The sequence below is a fragment of the Hirsutella rhossiliensis genome (assembly GCF_020360975.1).
Source record: "Hirsutella rhossiliensis strain HR02 chromosome Unknown scaffold00001, whole genome shotgun sequence".
NCBI classification, from domain to species: domain Eukaryota; kingdom Fungi; phylum Ascomycota; class Sordariomycetes; order Hypocreales; family Ophiocordycipitaceae; genus Hirsutella; species Hirsutella rhossiliensis.
Window position 1 is genome coordinate 6,395,520 of NW_025408667.1, and position 22,973 is coordinate 6,418,492.

Sequence of the window (22,973 nt, forward strand, 5' to 3'; positions counted from 1 at the left end):
GGACATGTGTAAGAGCTGTGTAATATCGTGTTCACCAATAAAATATGATTCGCCAGCTCAAAGTTTTGTCCGGGGCGCCCTTTGCTTTAGACTGTTTAACTAACTTCTTGACAGTCTCGGAGCGAGCTCATACGGCCGGAGCACGTCAGCCCCCGCGTCTCAAAGTAGGTGAGCATGAGCGTGGTGCCTGGGTTCGTAATTATTGGACTGACAACATGTATTCGAGGTCAGGGTCTAATTTTCGTGTACTCCGTGGGCGCACTTGAATCCCAGCATCTTGGCGCTAACAAAGTCTAGAAATGGCTGTTATACAATTTTCAGAGTGACATGGATGAAGGCTCCATGGAGCGGTCGTCTAGTTTATGTAGTAACTCACTGCAGGAGATAATCTTGGTTGCCTTATTTTATCCAACGGTAGTCGGGCCCTTGATCCAACTATCTACTCGACTGGTGTTTCAGCTTTAGATATATGCTTCATCCCTGCTGAATGAAACACCTGATAACCCCTTACTTCTCTGGTAGAGCTGGCCATAGCCATGCTCTACGGGAACTCAAAGTTTGTGGGCTGCGAAAGAGTTTAATCATATCACACGGGCCTTTACATCTTGAGTGGTTGCACATATAAATAATGGTCTTGATTTGCTCTGGGAAGTCGCAAAGGTCTATCAGAAGCTTGACATGCAATGATTTACCAAAGCTTCTTGTTTCGACTTGTTGCAACTTGCTAAACTAAAAACCCTACTCGGGGCAATTGGGCCCGCTGGGCTCGCTTGTGCTGACCCCGTCGTTCGGGCGATCCCTGACCCTCTGGACTTCCTCATCTCCCATTTTAATAACCTGGATATTGCGAGCGGTGATACCCGCTTTAGTATCCTTCCAGGTTTTGCCACTGGTGCCATTAAAAACAGCCTTCGTGGCATCGTCGACAATATAGGTTGTGAATTTCTCAGAAGCATCGAAAGCCGTCTCCTTGACGCAGAAATCTGCCGCCACACCCACAGCGTACACGTCTGTCACTCTGGCCTCGGTGAGCAGTCCCAACAGCCCGGTGTCGTTGACCTTGAATTTGTCGTAAAATGCCGAGAACATCTCCGTGTCGGGATTCTGGCCCTTGCTGACGCACGCGTTTGCATTGTTGATGTTGAGTCCCGATACGAAATCCGCGCCAGCAGTGTTCTGTACACAGTGCTTGGGCCAGAGGGGGGTTGTGTAGGTTTGCGAGGTATTTTGGGGGTTGGCAATGGCTATCTCAGATATGTTCTGGCCCTGGTGGTTGGTGGCGAAGGAGATGTGGTTTTCCGGGTGCCAGTCGCGGGTTAAGACTTTGAGTGTGAAGTTAAGAGCGAGAAGCTCGTTTATGGCTGGGACGATGTCGAGGGAGCCGCTGACGGATAGGCTACCATTCTGCGTGTGCTCAGTCAGTTCATGGTCGACTATTCCGGGACGAGGATTCGTAGAAGACTGCTAGCATAGAAGCAGACCGAAATAAGCAGAAGAGTCCTAGCTTACAGGTAGGCAGAAGTCATTCTGCATGTCGACGACTATGAGAGCAGGCCTAAAGCCGATGTCTTCGCCATCCTGTCGGCCGCGCAAAATAGATGCACGAGCAAGGCCACCAAGAGCGGCTACGGCAGCGAGAGAGGACTTCATGGTGAAGCCTTGAACGAGAGTATGGGGGGAATATGGGAAGACTGCAGAGCGAATGTACCATTGTTGTCGGGCCTCGAGAGCTTGGGAGACGGGACCTGTTCTTTATATTATGAGAGGCTTCCCCGATTGAGAAGATAGAGATTGTCCCTGTGGTTATCGCAGAGATGAGGGGTTCATGCTCCTCAGCTCGTCGGGTAGCCGCAGCTGAGGCGGGGGGCAGTGCCGGCCAACGACGTCAAGGTAAGGGGGAACATTTTGACCGTGATCTTGTCGGCCGGAGACCTTGCGGTGGGCGTGTCTAGACCGTTTGCGTACTCTAGTCATGGCCTGGGCAAAGGAGCCTTGGCGTCGGGCCGGGTGCGCTATTTAATAAATCTTAGGACCCATAGGAATTATCATGGCATAGTATCCGTCTTGGTGGGATTTGAACTGGCGTGCTCCGTATTTATGCTTATATGTAAACCTGGAACTTTAATTCTTTTATGGATCTGTAGTAACTCGGGCTGCGCTGTTTACGAGCGAAGCCCAAGAGTGTTGGGCCACGTAGGTGATTTCATAACCAGCACAGCGCTTTCCAGCATGGCTTTCGGTAAGCATCTCTCACTGGGCAGAAAGGTTGGAGGAGGCTTCGCGGCTTGCAAAGCGAGCTGTCACTTCTTTTCAATAATCATACACAACGACTAGGCTGTTTCAACAGCAATGAGCTAGCATAGATGAGGCTGTCTTCGCAGCCACGTCCACGCACTAGTCCATTCTCAATCTCATGGCCCTTGGCTTGGCTTGATGGCGACTCATGTGGGTAATGTCCATCTTTTAAAGTACAGATTTCGTCTTATCGTTGGTGTGGCATATTTCCTGCACCCTGCGGGTCAGTGGCATTGCCTACATGTAGAAGGCTATCCGCTACTAGGGTTTGCCGCTTTAATAAGTATTTATTCTCCGCCTTATTTCAACGAGGCACGGCTGCCTCTCCTCATTTGCCGGCTGGGAAGTTGGAGCAGGCGAGCACTTCACACGGTTGAGAAAGACAGGGGTGTAACCTCTCATCCCTCCAACAGCAGCAAGCTAGTCACGGGCCCCAGGACGCAGAAACACAACAATGCGCATTGCTAAGCGCATCAAGGTTAAAGCGGACTGAGGTAGCTGCCTGTACCGACTGGAGCTTCCGGGGACTTTTATTGGCACTAATAAGCGTTATATTAGTTCTCCGGTCTCGCAAGGCCCAAGTGTGTTCCCGTCTTATGAATTCGGACTTCTCCTCCGAACCTCGCATCCGAGTAACCTCGGTACGCACTTTGTGTTTTGATTGCTCGTGGTTCACGGCTGGAAAGAGTAATATTGTCTTCTGTTAGGTCGTAGCCAGGGTGCGGCTGAGGTTCGCATGCACTTACTCTGTACCACCGTATTAACAGCCGGCCTGACAATATAAAAGAAGACGTGGAGGGCAAGGTATCAACGCCCCAACTCTCCAGTCACAGGCGTAAAAGAATACATGCACGTCCCGTAGTCTACCTTACCTTCCAAGAAATCGAATATCCCCCGCTCTTTCATACATGGTTGGCATGTCTGCCCGATGGGGAGAGCACCTCATCGCCAGGCTTTTGATCCCACACAAAAGGCATTCTCATCAGCGGTTCAGCACAAGTCATCACTTTTGCTGCCATCAGCCGCCTTTGCAGCATCATAATGACCGGCAGCTCGACCTTGACGTTCGCCCAGCTCTTGGAATCGGCGGGTCTCTTGCCTTATCAGCCTCAGCTGCTGGATGAGGGGTTTGATGATGTGGATTCTCTGTGCAACATGACGGAAGGCGACATGGTCAAGTTTGGCATTACTTCTGAGAAGCGAATCATCTTGGAGAGGCTCTTTGCTCAGGTGCGCTCCGCCAGAGCGGCGACTGCACCAGAGGTGCTAGAGTCCAGGCCGGCCAACGCCGATGCGATGGGCTTGGCTCTCGACATAACAGCACCGCAGGAAACGCTGGCGGGGCAATCCATCGCCAGCCAAGTTGAGATCCACGGCTCGCGAGAGCCAGCAGGCTCGCTGCTTGGCTCGGAAATGCTGGTGCCCGCCTCGGCGTGGACAAGCCTCACGGCAGATGTTGGCTTCGTCCAGCGTCTCCTGGCCTTGTACTTTTGCTGGGAATATCCCATCTTCGCCTCCCTAAGCAGGGAGCACTTCGTCAAAGACTTTTCCGAAGGCCGAAGTCGGTACTGTTCTCCGATTCTCGTCCATGCCCTGCTCGCCCTCGGCTATTGCTTCTCTAGCCGGCAAGTCATGGCGAGCACAGTTCAAGATGCTCAACCATCAGGAGACCAGTTCTTCAAGGAAGCGCTGAGGCTACTTCTGGACGACCAGGACCAACACTTGTTGACGACGGTCCAAGCACTGGGTATAATGTCGGTCCGCGAATCAAGCTGTGGCAGAGACTCGGAGAGTCGCCACTATTCCGGGCAGAGCCTACGATTGGCTGTTGAAATGGGCTTGCACCGCACCTGCAAGGACGGGGATGACGACGAATCCATCGTCCAAGCTGCTACTTTCTGGGGCGCCTTCGCACTGAATAAGTGAGATACATGTCACGTTGCTGCTTCTCGGCTAACCTGTCCAGTGCTTGGGCCCTCCTGTCGCGCTCTCTGCCCAGTTGTTCATCAGGTATTACTACGCGTTTACCATTGAAGCCCCCAGCCTCACCCGACATTGAAGCGAGCGTATGGGTCTATTTTACTGACGAAGGCAAGTCTTCGTGGCGAATCGACGCGAATACGTCGTCGAAGACATGGCTGCTTACACTTGTATAGGTGTTGCTCTCGACGGGCTGCGCGAGCAGACGTCGCATGTTCGCTCAGTCTTCAAGTGTTTCTGCGAGCTCAGCGAACTGATCCACGACGCCCTTTACGTCCTCTTCTCTCCTGTCAAGGCGCCGCCGAGGGGAGACGTGCTCAAGATATATACCAAATATCTAAACTGGTATGACTTGGTCCCCGACTTGCTCCGACTGGGTCACAACAGCACGCCACCGGTTCTTTTCACGCAGTAAGCTCTCTGCATGTCTCAGAAACTCAGCCACTGAACCGAGTAGCATCTACTACCATTTCGCCATCTTGCAGCTTTTCCAGCCCTTTGTAAACTACTGCATTCCTGGATCAAACACTTACCCTCGCGAAGTTTGTTTCCAGGCTACAAACGCAATCTCGGCCATACTGCGATCCTACTCGCAGCTATACACGTTCCGGCGTATCCCAAGCTTTATGCCACACATAATCCTCACATCGTCCATAATGCACTTCTCCCTACACAACAGCCTATCCCGTGGCCAATCTTACCCTCATTTACAGCCCTCATCCTTTCTACTCTATCAACTCACCAACCTCATTAATCAACACATTATCGACCTGGCTGACATGGCTCCATGCCACCACTCCGCCAAGCGGACACTATACGTTACAGGCATCTTGGCCAAGAAAGATAACGTAGCGCTAAATGACCAGGCAACCCGCACGCTCCTAGCCATAAAGAAAAGCTTTCTCCATCCAGGCACGTATAGCTGTGGCACTGCATCAAGTGTGTTTGAGGCAGAGCTTTTACAGGCATGGAACAGCAGTACAGGCAGGTTCGTGGGCATCGCTCCGAGCACCATGGCCGGCGAGCAATGCGCGGAGACTCCACCATTCTGGCTGATGTATGGGCATGAACGCCCCATTGTGCCGAATAGAGCCACGATGGAGAAGAATGGCTTCATATTCTTGGAAGAAACCGGCTGAGAAAGGACACTACCACGCCATGCTTCCTCGTTGTCTTTTGCCGTCGCTCGATGGCTGCCTTGTTTGCGGTGAAGAAGTCGACAGAATATTCGCAGCCATTGAATACAGAATTGAGCTAGAAAATTACGCATTATGCACTCCCCTAGCTGAACTCTTTTGCCAATGGAATAAGTCGTCTTGACAGCTACTATTGGCGCCATAGAGCTGGCAGTTCTTCTTGAACGAGCACCTCCCGACCATTGATCCGGGCAATGTCGAGTGAGCGAGTGACTTGTAGAAAGAGGGACAGTGGCTACGCGGTGAGAGAGAGAGAGTACGTTGGAAAATGGCCGGTATTCTGACAAGTTCCAAAGCGCCCTTGGCAATGGCAACAGCCTCGACTTCATCGGCACCGGCATACTGGGAATTGACGTGCTGCTGATCGACTTGGAAGTCATCCGGGCTTGGCCGCAAAAGGGCAGGTCAGCATACAGGCCTGTGACGGGCATTTTGCTTGGCCTCGCTTCGTTGGGTTCATTGTTAGGAAGTCAAGGACGTGATGAATGCAAGCTGCGACCTAAATATTTCTTGTCGCCGAAGACTCTTGGCTTGCCGTGCCATTTGTCCAGGGAACAACGAGTTGGACAGGAAAGAACTGATGCTACTTTATTTCGCATCAATACAGTCTTTTCCCCTCTGGACTTTGTCGTTTTGTTCAATCGCCATCTTGACTGACTCCAATACGCACCGTGGTGGCCGGCACGCAACCATGTCGTCTCACAAAACAGCCCATCTTTGGTTTGACGCTACCGACAATAGTATCGTCAAGAGAGGCGCGAGGGACAAACCCAAAAAAAGGGGCATCGGTGCGATTTCTCATTGTCGGTTGACCCTATGCAAAAGGACTGCCCGGTTACATCACCGGACAAAGCTATTGGATCCACGGTCGCTTGCTCCATCCAAGAGCAGAAGGTCCGCGTCTGTCGACGATGGTTTAGTTTGGAACTACTAAGCTCGTGGTTCCGCAAGTTTTGCAGCATCGTGGGGCGCGGCGGATCGGCAGCGTCCGAGAGCAAGTCGCCATGAAGTCATGCGACGTCAAGGTGAAGTCATACACAATGACGTTTCGTGGAATCTGGTCATGCTGAGCGCGCAGCGGTTATAAGACTGCAAGTCATCTGGCCTAGTAAGCCTCTTACTCTTATACGCTCATACGCTTAAAACCCAGTCACCACTCCCGCGACCACATCCTCCGCAGCAATGTCCCTAGACTACGAGAAGCTCGCCAGGCAGTGCGAGGCCGACCTCAACACGTACCAGTCCAAGACGGGCGAGGTGCAGTACGGCGATGAGCTGAGCACAAACCGAGGCTACAACAAACGCATCCCTCCGGGCGAAGGAGGCGTGCTGGACTACCGCGGCCGGTAAATGCCCCCATCGTACCCGTTGATGAATACACCTGCCTCGGCCTGAGACTTGCCGATGCTGACCTTGATCAACAGGCAGACCCGCGGAGAGCACTTTGAGGGCAAAGGCGGCCCCATGGACAAGGCCAACCGGGGGCAGCCCGGCCAAAACGACAACGACGTGGTGCTCGCGCGCGTGCCCCCCGTCGAGGGCCGGGGCAGCGCCGGCGACATTGCGACGCAGGGCAAGCAGGCATCCCGGAACAACGTGGGGCGCAACCCGCCCTTCCGCGGCGAAAACTGCCACGCGCCGGAGAGCGTCCCGGACAGCATCTCGGCCGAGGGCTGGCTGGCGCCGGAGAGCGTGACCGAGGCCAGCAAGGAGAGCGAGGGTTACCGGTGAGGGGGTGCTGGTGGTTCATGTATTCGTAGATGGTCCATAACGAGGCGTTTGGATGGCTCTCCGCGTCGGGGGATATTGCCTGCAGAATCCTCTGCTCGTCTCATCTCGTCGTCAACCGCACCCTGCTCTTGTAATCCGCAGTGCGGCGCAGCCATGGTGCCCTCTTCACTACCTAAATCCCATGAAGAATGGAAAAGCGGTAACACGGCGAGCCGGCCTTCTGGCCGATTACCACCAAGACATCAAAGACGCTCGCGTCTATCGACACTGCCGTTGACTGAAGTGCTCCAAGCTGATCGCCTCTCGTTCCCCTATTTTCTGACGTCGCTGCGGGTGAGCTTGAGTGAGGGTTTGCGACCTTTTGGTTGAAGGGGCGTCGGGGCTTGCGCAATCTTCCGGCGTCGTCTCAGGTTTTGGCTGACTCCAGGGGGCGACCAGGCGATAACTTAGGTAGAACCTGGCGGTGCCGCAATTCGATGGCTGCGACGAAGCTGCCGCGAGATATATGCTGTCTCATCCTTTCCCTGACGGATGTGACTATCCGATCGGGGTTGCATTGCCGCCAGACGTTGCGCACTGGAGCTTATGTCTGCGTCTTGTTTTCTCAATCGCTTGCGCGGTCGCCGCCTCTTATTTTCCATGGAACATGCGACGGCTGATTGTTTGATCGTTACATGATGGGGTATTACCGGGCCAACTAAAATCCGGTTGATCCTAGCTTGATGGCGCTAACTGCCCAACATTTGGTGATGCAACCGTGCAGGATCACATGATGACTCAAAAATAGTCAGGCAGGTATTATTAATAATAGCCACTTCCCCGCCCAACACTCAGGAGAGCAACTTAAATCCATATGCAAACCTCTTAAAAACATCTTGCATTGGGTGTCATTTAATGCTGTATGTGATGGTAAGGAGCGTACTGGCAATCCATGCTTACACCATATCTAGGCCTTCTTCATATTCAATCATTCCACATGAGCAGCGCCGGCAGCGACAAGATCTTTGAACAAGACCTAGACGACAGCGAAAAGGCTGTCGTTGAGGAGTTGCACACATGGTTGTTGAGAAACCCAGATGCGCAATGGAACCAGTCTCGGAATGAGCACTGGGAGCAATGTCCGGAAGCGGAACTACGTCAAATCTCACTACGGCTTGCAACACAGGTAGTGTTTCTCTATGTTGCTTGGAGATATAGGTGCGCTGATGGTTGCAGACCACTTCCGTGGCTACTTTCAGGACGGCGCATACCAGATGGGAGCTCCAAGAGGGAGACCTTATTCCTATCTTTCCAAGCGAAGGTTGTAGAATTATAGACGGCAACCGCTTCTACCCACTAGAGAAAGGAAAGAAGATGCACATCTCCAAGCTCGTCAAGGTGGAAATTGATGAGGGAAAACCGTTTTATGCGGTATGGAAGGTTAGGAAAAGGAGCCACTGAGGGGTTGGCAATGAAAAGCCTGCCAAACCTGTTCAGCGTTCGATACTTGGGCATTATCCTGGCATTCGAAACCATCCGGTTGCGCTGGAGCACAAGATATTGAGTCCACAAAGTCCAGATGCGTAACGTCAAGGAGATTCCCTTGACTCGGCGCGCTGAGGTTTACAGAGCATGCAGCCGATGCCAACCAGTCTAATGGTAAGTGTTGGACACGTCCTTGATTGCGATCGTTGGAGAGGTTCAAATCGAGAACCCGCTCTCCTGGCTGCATAAATGCCGATGAACCAGCCCAGCTTGTAGGAGGTCCATCTAGACCAGAGGGTTGCCAGGAGATGGAAGCATCGGCGGCGACAGGTGTGAAATGGTATGACTTCGTAAGAGCGGTTTCCAAATTCGCTGAACCAGGTGTGATTCCGCCTGAAATCTGTTGAGACACGTTTTCGATCGTGGGGGAGCGTGAAGTAGAAGCATTACTTGGAACTTCGTAGCGTTGCCGTTTACTGGCCGATGTGTTGGCACTCTTCGAATGCCGCCCTCTTTTGTTACCTATTTTGGGATTCGCAACGCCTTCCCAACGATGCACATCGTATGATGAGGTATCCTCATCGTCGGATGACTGTTCTTGATCTTCTGCCCAAATCAATACTTCGTGGAAACCGATCAGCCTGTTACCAGCAGCTCTGCAGCCCGAGTCTTCTGACCATTCTGTGATGCCAATAGATAGAAGATATTCCATAGAAGATTCGGATTCCTGAGCAACAAGACCATTCGCTGCATCCCAACTATGCCTAGTTAGCTTGAGATTTTGACGACTACAGCAGACTCACATATTATCCGGAATCGAGTGGAGAAACAAAGGTCCATAGTCCACCTCCGCCGAGCTTTTTGCATTACCCATATTGGTGTTGCTTGGGTTATCGCCTCTGCCACCGGCGACGCTTGAGTTGCCTCCTTCCTGACCGCCATATGCCGTGTCATTTCCAGCTTTCTGCCCTGCAGCCTGCAGCTCCTGGCAGAACCTTTTGCGTCGTTGCCCGCTTAGAAGGAGATTGGCGAATCTCTGGACGCTGTCTCCCGATACTAGCAGGCCTAAGTATGTAAGAAATTTTCGGACCTTCGGCTTCGAAATGATTTTCCCTGGGTATTTTCGTCTGAAATGCCTGTAGGCAGAAACTGTTATAAATCTCCACATGATAACTTGGACCTTGAACTGCGTTTTCAGTTGCAACGCGCCCTCATAAAAAATACGAAGTCTCTCTTTTCTAGGTTTTGGGAATTGACCGTATTTTGGCAGTGCCTCAATTGAGTTCTCCCAGAATTCCAGTGGGTTTCTGTTCCATATGGGGAATCTGTCGGCGATTTCCCTGTCGAGCTCGCATTTTTGAATTGCTTTGATTCTATCACGGTTCGCCTCGGAACGGGTCTTGGACGTCTTGAAGAGATCTTGGAGCCTAAAATATATTCGCCGAAGAAGTTCGTGATTTTTATCGTCTCTTTTCAGCGTGTCGAATGAATCGTCTGGGGAATAAGTACTGAGGACGTCAACAACTTGGCCAATGGTGGGTGGTTCAGCGGTTGGGATCTGTTTTCTGCCTCTCGTCTTGGACGAGTCTTTGATTGCCTTGCGCCTTAACATATTGAACAGGATGAATGTTTGACAGGGCCGTCAGGACGACACAATTCGAGTGCGTAAAGTGGGAGGTTATCGAGGCGGTTGTGGGGAATAGAGGAAGGAGGACGCAGGAAAATGGAGGTGACGGGGAGCAAAGTGTCCTGGTCCAGGAAATATCAGACTGATGCTGCGCGGCATCAGTCTGACACTTTTCGGACTAGTGTGCGGGGCAATGTTAAAGGGTCGTCTTACGTAGCAAACAGCTACATTTACCGGCGTCTTCTTTGCCGTGTACCTGATCCGTGGCCACATTCACTCTTATCCAGCTTAAAGAAGATGAGCTTGCAAGCACATTTCGAGGCGGTCGCCACCTAACCTTGTCAGCTTGCCTCTCTACCTCCTGCGAACCAAATTACTGCAATTACTATGCAGATTTGCAAGTGATGCTGATTGAGCACTCTGACAAGTTACGACTGCCGCCTCGTTAAGCCTTATGAGTTATGACTGCTATGTCAAAGCCAACGTTTTCAGCTGGCGTAGCGAAAGGTAATCAGAGTCATGTGCCAAACACGATGGACGGCCGCTCGTTGTTGCACTGGAGCATTTTCAGAAGCCCCCTCTCGGCTGAGGCAAAACTCGAATCATTTAACATGGAGACACGTCGCTCATTCTTGGTCAGAGAAACTTTATTGTGCAATTTGGTGATCCTGAGAGTGATCATTGTCTGACTGTCTCTCAGAATATCCAAGAAGGAGCGAGTGATTTCATTTTCGGGGAAGATAATTGAAGCGTTTGATTCCTTGTTACCTGATGCTATCAGACTATAGTTACCTCTTCCTTACGCATCTCCGTGGACCGTGACAGTTGACTCATACGGCAAATACTCTTACAACGAACAGGATCTTACCGAGAGGATGTTACATAATACCGTGCATCGAGCCTCGTGTTAAAATATGACTTCTTGAACGACTTGAAGAAGCGATTCTCTGCAGTTTTACCAGTACAAGTACCCGAATGCGAAACTGAGTAGAACCCAAGCGATTGAATGGTCCCACGTCTGAGCTTCCAGACAGTGTTCAAAGCCCTTCCTTCATCCCATGCAGCATTCCTTCTAGACTTAAACGGACAAACTCCTTCATCGTGGTCGTATTTCCAGTGCTTAACAAGGAGTGTAGGCGCAGTTTGTGCAAACATAGTGTGGACAGTCCCCCATTTGCCCACCGGGAGGACCGAGACAACCGTCCATCCTGTTCCCGGGTTCACCACACGAACAGCACGTCCACCCATTTCTCTTCAAATCTGCGAGGTAGCATTCCGTGCTGCCACAAAGGCCTACATCCGATACAGCCGTAACGGACCTTTGGCTGGGGCACATAGACCATCCGCGAGTTCGCGCATTGTACGCCGCGTATTGACAATATTGTGGAGTAGCGTATCTCCGATGGCCACAGCGATACTGCCGGTAAGTACGGTAGCACATGTTGCGGAGCAGAACAACAAGAAGAAAGATTGCAGGCAAAATGTTGATTTAGTGAGCAATGATTTCCAGAGAGCTGAGGAGACTCTGGCGACAGCCTTCAAGGTCCATTTATATATCCAGAGTGACAATTGTAGCCGCACGAACACAAGAACATTCAATTCTTCGGGCTACCGGAGACCTTTGCAGACCGACTTATCATCAATGCATCATCGTGCGCGTGGGAAGTGTAGGCGAGTGTCACAATGCTTTCTTCATACCAAAGGTACATGTTGATGCCGCGTGTGAACTAAACGATTCTACCACTTGACGATGCAGTGCTGTCAGAGCAGAGAAAAGGACTTATAATACGCGTTAATAACACCTCCAATGGGGGTGCCCCTATTTTGCCTGTTGTAGCGGTATTTTACCAACTTCACAGTGCGAACGCAGGACTCCGCCGCTTATCTAATCGTCCAACTCCACCACGTGGTAACCGTCTCCTCTCTCGCGTCTCATCAATCTTCCAACTTCCCAGTGCACAACTACGAACTAGACACCTGGGCTTTCCAGAGAAGCTGCCGCACGACCATCATCCCCAAAAACCTTGTGTCCTTTTGAGTTGCCTGAACTTCACAATGGGGGATTCGACCATACAGGACACACCACCACTACCGTGGAGCGTACTCGAGTTCACATTTTCCGACAGGAACACCGATTCAGAGCTCATAATCATGTGCAATAAGACGTGCTTTGTTGTGCACTTGGCCGCAGCTAACTTCTCCGAATCGACTAAGCTGAAAGAGAAGTATATATTTTTCTTGGATGTTGCTCGACACTTCGAGCTCGATGGCTATACCGTCGAGGACTTTTACGACTGGGCCGCTGAGCCACTTTTCCCCGTATTCCAAAGTATGCCGCCTCTGGACGAAACGCGTTTGACGCTTAACGAATACCTCTTTCCCGATACACTCTTCTACACTCTGCGAGCCGACGCTAGAGAATTGGTCGCAGTCCCGTTGAATAACAGCCCAAGGAGAAAGACGCGGTCTCGATTCGGCGTCGCTTTGCCCAACGAGACCTGCGCGGTGTGGCCATGCTTTCACCCATCCGAAATTCGAATCTGTCCTCGGCGTCCCCCAACCTATGGCCCATCCCCATCCCAGACGCCCGACAAGGTCTCGTTAAAAGACGGAACCGTTGCATTCGTTAAGCTTGTCCGTTGCGGTGACAAGAATATTCTCATGCGGGAGCTGGACAATTATGCCAAGATCAATGCAGCACCACTCAACGACACGCTGCCGATCTCACGTCTTAAAGGCATAGTTCGGGATGAAAGCGGCTCCGTTTTTGGTCTCCTCCTGACCTACATCGACTGCAGCCGCGTGACGCTGGCCTGTGCTGCTCCCAAGCTAGATACACCGGCTTGCCTCCAAGAGAAATGGGTGGTACAGATTCAAGAAACGGTTCAAGAATTGCACAGCGCGGGCATAGTCTGGGGCGATGCGAAACCTGAAAATGTGCTGATCGATAGGAACAAGGACGCCTGGATAGTGGATTTTGGTGGGGGATATACGGAAGGCTGGGTGCCCGAAAACTTGACAGGGACGGTAGAGGGCGATCTTATTGCTCTCAAAAAGATCATAGAGTTCATTATGAAACCGCAGCGGAAAGGCAACGAGACGCTGCTCAAATGAGGATCCAACATTTCTTTATAATTGATACTAAAGACCCCCCGAATGTGTATTGTAACCCTTTTCATGGGACAAGTATCTGCCTCTTCACCCTTCTTGATGTTGAAGAAGGCATAACCTTTCTACCGTGACATCGGGTGGGACAGCGAGGTCGATGATCATATGCAGTAAGTCAGATGTGCTTTATTCCCAAACAACTTTTTTGCTTGACCTGATCAGAAGAGGGCTTGGCAGCTGAACGAGCCCTCCGCCAAGTGGAAGCCGCTCGACAAATGGCTGAACATGAACTCGAGGCCGCCGATACCGCGGGGGCAGCGGCAGTACAAAACGAGGCGACCTTCGCATTATGCACGACGCTAGGGGTGATAGACGAAGGTGAAGATTTTGAAGATTTTGAATGAAGGATGAATCAAATGAATTGAATTTTTTGGATCTTGATTCAAAATCTTCAAGCTCCAATTTTCGCGATTCAAGTTGGGTTTGGGCCAATTCAGGCCATTCATGAATGGTTTGAAGGATCCCTAAACGAAGTGAATTTGGTGTGTACCTGAGCGATTGCAAAGATGCCTCAAAAACGCCAATAAGTAGTATATAGTTTTAAGTTATAGCCTTCTAAGAAGTCGATAATCCCGAATACTACAAAAATTAACTTACATAAATACTGATCCGCCTGTCCTAGGCAAATCGACTGAAAATAAGCACTTTCAAAGCTCTGCCGAATCCTCAAAATACGTCGGTACAACGCGTTCGAATCCGCCACTGTACACGGCTACACTCTTAGAGCCCCAATCCTCCGAAGCCTCCATTGTATCTAGACAGGGGGTTGATATCGCAGACTTATCGGCTTGGGATGCAGGAGGTTTGGGGGTAGGGGTTCAGTGGGAGCCTCGGTGGGAGGAAGAGGTTGAGGAGGATTCTCGCCTGAACACAGATTAGCATATACCTACATATATAATGAGGGTATATCCATACATACCATCTTCCAGCTTGCCCGGAATGTGGTCTGGTCTCCAAATAATACTATTGGCAAAGGCAGGATGTCATACTCCATGGCCGCCTTGATCAACGCCTGATCGATCTTATCTTCCTGAGTATAAGCACTCCGTAAAAGTGTTAGTACTCGCACCGTATCTGCCTTCAAGGCGTGACGGCGGATACCGAATTCGTCTCTACAACCGCTGAAGAGGCGTTCCACGTCAACTTCAGAGCCAGAGACAGAGAGAAGATCACGCGCCGCCGCAGCCAAAAGTGGCCACTCGACCTTGTGTTCTTTCCACCACTTCAGTAGGAAGTCTGGAGACTTTGCAATAGACTCGTCGAACTCTATTCGAGGAGCTGCAAGCCACCGTTCAAGCTCCGAAATAGGGATCGCCGCGCCCGTCTCCGCCTCCCTCGCCTTCTTCATTTGGATGGCTCTCCATTGCGCAATGGAGACTCCTTGAGGACGCTCAGCTGGTCTGGATTGGCTCATAGTTGAGTTTGTGGCATTCAATGCTGCTAGCTCCGGCCACTCCGTTTTGAAATACTTCTTGACTTTAGCCATAATCTCAGAGTATTGATCCGGTATCATCATTTCCAATTGGTGAGTTTTATAACGCGGATCCAGGATGTGAGCTGCGAATAGCATCATTTGATCGTCAAGCTTCTTCATATAAGTAACGTGTTTGCTTTGCCCTTCGAGAAGGCGTCTCGAATGGACATATCAAGGTCTGTAAAGTCGCCAACTCCTTCGACTACATCATCAAGGAGAGCTTCCAAATCCCAATAGATATCGAGACTTTGTGAGATCGGCGGCATAACTTCGGAGACTTTCAGAGTGTGGTCTTTAAACGGCTTCAGAACCTTCCGCAGTTGATAGAGAGCGACAATCTCTTCTGATAAGGGCAGGAGGCACTTGACTTGCGGGTGAGTATCAACGAACTCAGTATACTCTGCCTCAAGCTCGAGGAATTGGTCAATCATGTCGTAGGCCGAATTCCAGCGAGTGTCGACATCGTAGGTTGGCTTCCGGTAGTGCGTGCGCGGCATGCTTTTGAAGTCTTGCTCCCTAGACCCGGATCTCAACATCCAGAGATTGAGGAGGCGGATTTTGGCAATCCACTTCGACTAGAGTCTCCCGGAATGGTGTAGTTGTTGCTTTTATTCTCTTCGTCCCACTTGTCAAGCATCTTCTTGGCTTCCTTCGCTGTGCCTGCTTTGAGATCTTGCAAGACGCCCTCACAAATGAGCGAGGTAATATGAGCTAGACAGCGGATCCAACTCTTCCTGCCGTGAAAGCGCATGCGGGGCCTCCCTATTGGGCTCACCTTGTCGTCGAATTTGGTCTTGAGAGAATCGTACAAAGACTGACAGAGCGTGCCGTTATTGCCGGCGTTGTCTCCCGTAATGGCGAGAAGCTTAGGCTTGAGCCTGAGCTCCTCAAGCGTCCTCTCAACTATCTCAGCTAATTGTTTGCCAGTGTGAGATCTTTTGAGCTCAATAAACTCAATAACTTCCTCTCTCTCCTCAAACTCCGGTGTAATCCAGTGCGCAATAATGGCGAAAATGGGCACCCGATTCGGTGCTGTCCAGATATCAAGGGTGAACGAGATGGTGGCACAATTGTACTCAAGCTCAATCTTCAGCTTCTCCTGCGTTCGACAAAGTCTGTATATATATGATTGCGTAACGTTATACGACTCCTGTACACACATGTTGTGTTGTGAGCCAAGAACATCTCTTGAAAAGCAGGAGTCTCGACAACAGAGAAGGGTTGTCGGTGTTTACAAACCACCGGCGGATAGACTCTTTGCCGTGAGTCTTGCTCTCTGCCTAGGTCGACCGCTCCATGCGTCTGCCTCTGTATAATCTCCTCCACCAATGGCGCGGCCGTATCCATTAATTCGAGCGTGGTGAGATTCCTTCGTAATACCGTGGATTTTTAAATGGTCTCCCATGCCAGAGGTAACCCTCGGCGGTTCGATTCGAGGACCTGGAATCTCTTCCGAAGAGTATTGGGATTTTGAAGGCACTCTATACAAGTCCACCGGAACTCTTGGAAGATCTTCGGCCCATCCTTATCCTCTGAGTAAAAGCTTCTGTCTATAGCTTCCCTCTGCATATACCAATAGACGTGGCTGTTCTTGTCTCTCTTCTTGCGAACATGCTTTTGTTTGTTGTCGGCCCACTTCTTGATAAGTCCGGCTTTCTCTGCGAGCGTCATATGACTACTGTTCAATGGCGGCTCTGGTGTATCCGCGTCGGGCATGTCATCATCTGACTCACAGTCAGGATGACCCGGGGGCGCGCAGACAATTGTATCTTCGCCAGTTGGAAGAGGAGAGGAAGGAGCCGGAGCGCTAGAATCAGCGCGCGCGCGGGATTCCGAGGTTGAATTGAGGACGTTCGATGCGGGCATAATTCTGCGTTGGCAATTTACGCCGGGTCCTTGGAGCAAAGAAATTCGCTGCGGCAGATGTTTTGTTTCAGCAGGGCCATACTACGTATCATGTTATAATTAGCTATCCACTCGTAAGGTAATTAAATAAGGAGGGTAGATTGAGAGTAATGAAGTTTTACCTGATCTTGGCTGAAAGGCTCGAGAATGGACGCGACACAGGTAGTCGGAACGACACCAAATAAACCACAATAAAGTGTCAAGGAGTCGGGGTTGAACGGGTAGGATAGGTCGTCGGTCAGGGCGTTGATTCGGGGGCTGATCCGAAGCCGCTGTCGGAATATCGAAGCAGGAATTAGGCGAGGTCGTGGTAAAATAATGTCGTGGCAGTTGTCGCGAAGACCGTTGCGCCACGCAGGCAAAAGGTGGATGGGCTGACGACCCTGTCTTTCCGACAGCAGTAGAATTAACAGGTGGTCAACTGAGCGGAAATAACGCGTCTGAACGCGGCTAGTTGGCACAATATATCCTTATCATGCAGATTTTTCGGGTACTTCCTGATCGGCTAATTTGTATGGACAAACAAGTAGCAGTCATATTGGGCTCGAGGAGTAGATAAGTCCCTAACAGCCTCCAAATCGCGAGCTGACTCGATTCGTGTCACTTCCAATTGTTCGCGCAGTATTGAGATGTTGAGGGATCTGAACGCGTTTTTCGAATCAGCTTGCTGGGGGCTGTACAGCGGTATAATTATTATATTATATATCCAGAATATGGGTTGCCGAGCTTAATATGTGCTTGAAATGTAGTATTCCAACCAAAAAATGGGCTATCCATTGATTGCCTTCAAGATGATGTGGCATTTCTTGAGCAAATGTTAACGACATGTAACTATCGAGGGTTATATCATCCGAACGAGAAAATCCAGAACATTCGAGCGGCACTACATTTAAATCATGTGCATTATAAAATGGCACTGTTCATGAGCTTCATGGTGTTTTTTAATACTCCGTATAGGGTGGCAAGATTGCTGAAACGGTGGCGTATCAGGCACTGTTAGGTCGTTATACCACAATATATGGACGCCCTAACTGCCGTCCTTCGCCTCGATTTCCCCAGCGACGCCCGCCAGACGCGGGCGGCGCGGGACTAGATTTTGCCAGTGGAGTGGACGGTGGAATCCAACTGAAACACGCACAACAGACTTTTAAATACGCAGAGCGTCATCACAAGCGCGGCCGAACTCGAAGTTACCGTGTCCGCGCGGGCAAACCCTTAATGATGGGGTCAAAGCAGCTTGTTTATTGATGTGTATGTGAGCCTGCCGAGGAAGAACAGGGAAGAGGCCCTTGGTGGGTGGCTTCGGGTATTGACCCTTTCCTCCCTGTATGTCCCTTGGCCGCGAAGCGGGGTGATAATTTTTTTTCGCCTTACGTTTCGACCATATCGCCATTCATTCACAATTTTTATGAATGAATTGAATGAAGACTCCTGATTTTTGATTCGTCGAATTTGAAGACCTTACCCGATTCGGCTTCATTCAATTCAAGGGTCCCGAGGCCGATTCGACTTCAAAATCTTCAAATATCAGCCCTACACGACGCAGATCTAGCAATCGTATCTATAACGGTGGTAGGCCGACCCTTTGAAGTTCTTCATCCCAGACGCGCGTGCGGTTGATACTAAGAGCCTGCATTACCGCCGAGCGATCTCCAGATGCCCCCCAATTTGAGCAGAAAGAACGTCGTGAATTGGAACACTTATTACTTATTAAAAGGTGCTATAGGCTACAGTTGCTCTAACTATGCGTCGCACTGGCCGCTGCTAAATGCGCGCGTGCGCGTGCGCCGGCCCGCCCTTGTCCCGATACGTGTGACTGGCTGTCAGGGTTTTGGGCCAGAGTACGGTGGCACATTAGCTAAGGTCCGCAAAGTGTGCCAAAACCTAAACCCACTAAATTACTATACTACTTTATTCATAAAAATTTCTTTAATTTAGATTATACACTTAGTCTCTACTCTTTACAATGCGACCAGCAAAAGACCTCGAGTATATACGAGACGTAATTCTTTCTTCTTTTTATTAAGGATATTCTAACTAGATCATCCTCTAGCGTATAAACGAGCGCCTTATCGCCTAAGGGCATCAATCTATTAGCCTATAGACTCTTTAGCGCTAGCTTTCTACTTAAGGACTATCGCGGTAGGTTAATCTTAAGTCGTTATACGAGGATATTGCCGAAATTTATACTACTAAGGCGCTAAACTAAGAGATTCTTCGCTAAGTTAATTAAATACTTTCTATATAAGGGAGTTAGAGTATTAGCTTATAAACCCTTAAGATATCTCTTACGTCGTAGGGCCTTACCCGGCAGTAGTATACTTAAGTATTAGACTAGCTTATTTAACGCGTATACTTTTACTTTTATACCTATAGATTTAATAACGCTTCTATCCTTTAAGATATCTAGTATTAAGATAGGCTCTAAGTATCTCCTTCTATAATTCGATATATCCGCTAGGAGAATAGGATAAAAAGACGTTTCTATATAAGTAAAGAAAGAGAGGCTACCCTTTAAGTTATAATCGTATTCCTCGAAAAAGACTTTTAAGAGTCTTCTATAATTCGAGGCTTTAGGAGAGGCTACTTTTATTACTACGTACGATAAAAGGGAAATATCTTAGTCTCGTAAAATCGCCTCTATAATTTCTATTAGTTAATTCTCCTTAAGGAAGTTTAACGATATCGAGAAGGGAACTTTAAGTATCGTATAGACTTCTTAGTCCTAGGACTAAATTTCCTTTAGTGCCTTAATAGGTATAAGAAACTAAAGAAATTCGGGTTTTAGATATATACCTATATTAATACGTACTTACGGTATATTATTTAATTTTACGTTAGCCGATCTATAACTATGTCTTTAAGTACTCTTAAGTAGTATTTACGTACGATATAGCGGCTCGAGATACGGCTATTTTTTACTTACTTAGATTATAGCGTTAAAACGCCTCTCTAGGTAGTAGCCTAAGCAATGCTTACTTAAGCTAACCTAGCTTAAATCTTATACGAGGATAAGGTAGGGAATTAGTACTAATACCGATAAGGGGAACGAATTAACTCTTACTATATATATAGCCTAAGTACGAGGAATATACGTATTAAAAGCTAGTAGTCTTAGTTAAGGAAAGGGGTAACTAATTAGTAGATAGTATAAACTTTTCCCCTTTTATACGGAATATATCTATACTAACTTATTCTATTAGTCTTTCTTTAACGAGCTTATAAAATATACTCTCTTTATTAAAGATTCTCTTATTAATTAAATTATATTATATATAATTTATAGTACGATTTTATAAGACGAATTTACTAATTTTATATCCCTTTAAAATAGGTATAAGATCTTGTGACGACCGGTGATATTCCCAAGGGATAAACCTGTCGTGGGGTTTATGTTGGCAGATACAACAGGGCGTGGTCTGAGCAATGATAAGTATGTCACGTTGGTGATGAGTCGGAGGTCGTAGACCGTAGACTGTAACCAGGTAATCAAGTGATCGGAATCAGAGATGAGATCGTGATAGGGATCGTAATGATTGTGTTGAAAGCTAAAGAGCTATCTAGTCTAAAGGAGTGAAATGGGGCAGCTATATATACCCAACTGCCCGTCTCTGATCGCGAGGTGCTGGAGGTGATCACAGAGGTGATCACCTTGATCGATGAACGATCCGTCGAGCACCGCTCGCTTGATCGTAAGGCGATCCACCGATCACCTTTCGCATGGTCACGTGATCCTTCAGCGGTTAGTCATCCCTGGCCCGTGTCATGGGAGCCAATAGAGGCGCGGACCCCCGCGCCTTTAAAGTCGGCGCGGACGTCCGCGCCTGTTATGTAAGCCTGGCAGGCCATTTGGGCCGCCGCCAACTGCGCTCGCAGTCGGCCTCACCGATACAGCATGCTTGCTGCATACATATAGCTTCAATTAATTGCAAAGGAGGATATCCCTTAGGGTTCGAACCCATAGCCTTCCCTATTTGGTAGATTGACGTGACGCAAAGGGCGCCGCTGTTGCGTGGCAAGGAGGGTGCGGGAAGTTCACCGCCTTAAAATTGGCCAGCTACAGTGCTACACGCCGGTGCATGTCGGTGATCTCACGATCTGCCTCACATTTTCGCATCGCCGGCATCATCACCACTTATATATGTGAATAAAATGCCTGCTGTTCCTCTGAGTCTCTCTCGCAGTCAGCCCATATACCTGCAGTACCTCTTTCTCGTGAGAAAGGCTGCACCTGAATTTCCTCGGCCACCCGGGCATCTAATCGCTCTTCTTCTGCCTTATCCCAATCAAGGTATGCCATCATCTCTACCTTGGTCCATTGCCTCGAGCCGCAGCTCCTTGACATTTGCTTCCAGTCGAGGCACCAGTCATATTCAGTCTTGCTGTAGCGCAATGGCAAGCCCATTGCCTTTCGGTATGCCTGGTTGGTCTTGAGACTGCCGCGAGGCTGTGCTCTATACCAAGAGTCTCTTTCCCTGACATACCTCTGATAGATGGCTCGTGGGTCATCATATAATAGATTCTCTGTAGTCTCTGTAGTCTCTGCAATTGCTGTAGAGACTGTAGAGACCGTAGTGACTGCAACTGTCATTTTCTCCATGACTGCTGCAGTCTGCGCAGTCTCTGGAACTGCTACCGTCTGTACAGTCTGTGCAGTCTGTGCAGTCCCTGCAATTGCTGCAGTCTCTGCAGTCTGTGCCGCCCGTGCCTCTGCCCGCTGCAGTATGTCGCTATAGCGTAAAGGACAATTGCGAGATGTCATGATGTGCCCTTGCTGGTGGCATTTGCTGCATGTAGGCGGCGCCTTGGCCGTAGATCTGACTCTATGGCTTCAAATGCACTTGGCTCGCGCTGTGTGGATGACTGTGATATCCTTGATGCGGCGACAAGTTGGTCTAGTCGCCGACGAGGCTCTATGAGGACCTGACCAATCTCTTTGTTATCCCGTCGAAGGCGCCAATGTGTATGAAAATGTTGTAGCCGGAGGGGCAGATCTTCCACTATGAGAGACTGTAATGCGTGCGCACAAGGGAGACCGCGAGACTTGGTGAAGCTGCCTGTGCAAGATGGGGTGTTTTTCTCGTTGAGGCGCTTGTGTTGCTTTGCAACCTGTCGCAAGGCTTCGTGTGATACCCAGCCACGTACCGTGCTATATACGGTTCCAGAGAGCTCAATTGGCATCCGTATATGCTGCCTGGCTTGGTTGGCTTGTAGCTCGGCCAGTTGGTTGAGGAGAGCTTGCTTGATTGCCCTCGTTGCCTCGAAGAGGTCTAATGTTGACTTCTTAAGGTGACTCTTCAATAATGCGTGGATGCCTTCCACCCGGAAGTAGCCACATTGCCGAAGTGAGCATATTGATCGACCCAGGCCTTGACGAGCTTTTCCTTATACGGGTCCAACCAGGTTTCCGTATGTAGCTAACCTCCTTGACGTATCGTGGCACAAAGCGCTTCTCGAGCTCTTCAACTTGTTGATCAAATGTCTCCTCATCTTTCGAGCCCACGATTGAGTGCCAATACCCAAAGAACTCAGCCCACCTCTCATCACTATTAGAGTCCTCATCGTCACGGTCGAAAGCTGGTTTGCAATAGCTAAGCACCGCCTTATTCGCATGCCAGATGCAAAGCAGAGACTTGGACGCAGGAAAGCACCGGAAATTGCGTTTATGCAGGCGAGGCAGCGATCTGTCAGGATAACCGATGGCTGGCGAATGTCATATAACTCGTATATCGATTGGAGTTGGTCCAGTGCCCAGATATAGTCATTTTCGTCTTCACCACTGAGGAAGGCAAAGGCAATACAGAATGACCGCTGACAGGCATCAACGCCGATCATATCGAGCAGTGGCATCTTATATTTGTTCGTCTTGTATGTGCAGTCTAGCAGTAGTAATTCTGGGTATGCGTTGAGGTATCCTAGAGACGCTGGGTGTGCGAATAAGACTGCTGTGACTCGGCCATCATGATCAAGCTGTATGCGGCTCTGGAACGCCTCGTTGTCAAGCTCATTGGCAAGGGCATGCATTGTGCTCTGGCCAGCAAGGAGCTCTCGTCTGCGCTGTGCGATACAGTTATATATGTCTTGCTGTGTCGCTCCTTGGGCAGTCTGAGAGCTCTGGCGCATATATGTCCGG

General features: G+C 49.7%; 5 protein-coding genes across 5 annotated transcripts; 3 read left to right on the top strand and 2 right to left on the bottom strand.

Moving 5' to 3' along the window:
- Positions 1-738: 738 nt before the first annotated feature.
- HRG_00807 (isochorismatase family domain-containing protein) lies at positions 739-1,533 on the bottom strand (the record flags this gene model as incomplete). The annotated part of the gene is made up of 3 exons (XM_044859278.1): positions 739-837; positions 910-1,404; positions 1,510-1,533. 3 exons carry the CDS (start codon positions 1,531-1,533, stop codon positions 739-741), a joined length of 618 nt encoding a protein of 205 aa, XP_044725678.1.
- A 1,803-nt stretch (positions 1,534-3,336) lies between these two features.
- Positions 3,337-5,676, top strand: HRG_00808 (fungal specific transcription factor domain-containing protein; the record flags this gene model as incomplete). The annotated part of the gene is made up of 5 exons (XM_044859279.1): positions 3,337-4,217; positions 4,262-4,386; positions 4,452-4,686; positions 4,733-5,123; positions 5,617-5,676. 5 exons carry the CDS (start codon positions 3,337-3,339, stop codon positions 5,674-5,676), a joined length of 1,692 nt encoding a protein of 563 aa, XP_044725679.1.
- A 977-nt stretch (positions 5,677-6,653) lies between these two features.
- Positions 6,654-7,202, top strand: HRG_00809 (uncharacterized protein; the record flags this gene model as incomplete). Its single annotated transcript, XM_044859280.1, has 2 exons — positions 6,654-6,817; positions 6,896-7,202. 2 exons carry the CDS (start codon positions 6,654-6,656, stop codon positions 7,200-7,202), a joined length of 471 nt encoding a protein of 156 aa, XP_044725680.1.
- Positions 7,203-12,348: 5,146 nt separating this feature from the next.
- Positions 12,349-13,407, top strand: HRG_00810 (kinase; the record flags this gene model as incomplete). The annotated part of the gene is made up of 1 exon (XM_044859281.1): positions 12,349-13,407. The coding sequence occupies one exon, from the start codon at positions 12,349-12,351 to the stop codon at positions 13,405-13,407; it is 1,059 nt and encodes a 352-aa protein (XP_044725681.1).
- An 808-nt stretch (positions 13,408-14,215) lies between these two features.
- On the bottom strand, positions 14,216-14,974 carry HRG_00811 (uncharacterized protein; the record flags this gene model as incomplete). The annotated part of the gene is made up of 2 exons (XM_044859282.1): positions 14,216-14,325; positions 14,377-14,974. 2 exons carry the CDS (start codon positions 14,972-14,974, stop codon positions 14,216-14,218), a joined length of 708 nt encoding a protein of 235 aa, XP_044725682.1.
- Between the last annotated feature and the right edge of the window lie 7,999 nt (positions 14,975-22,973).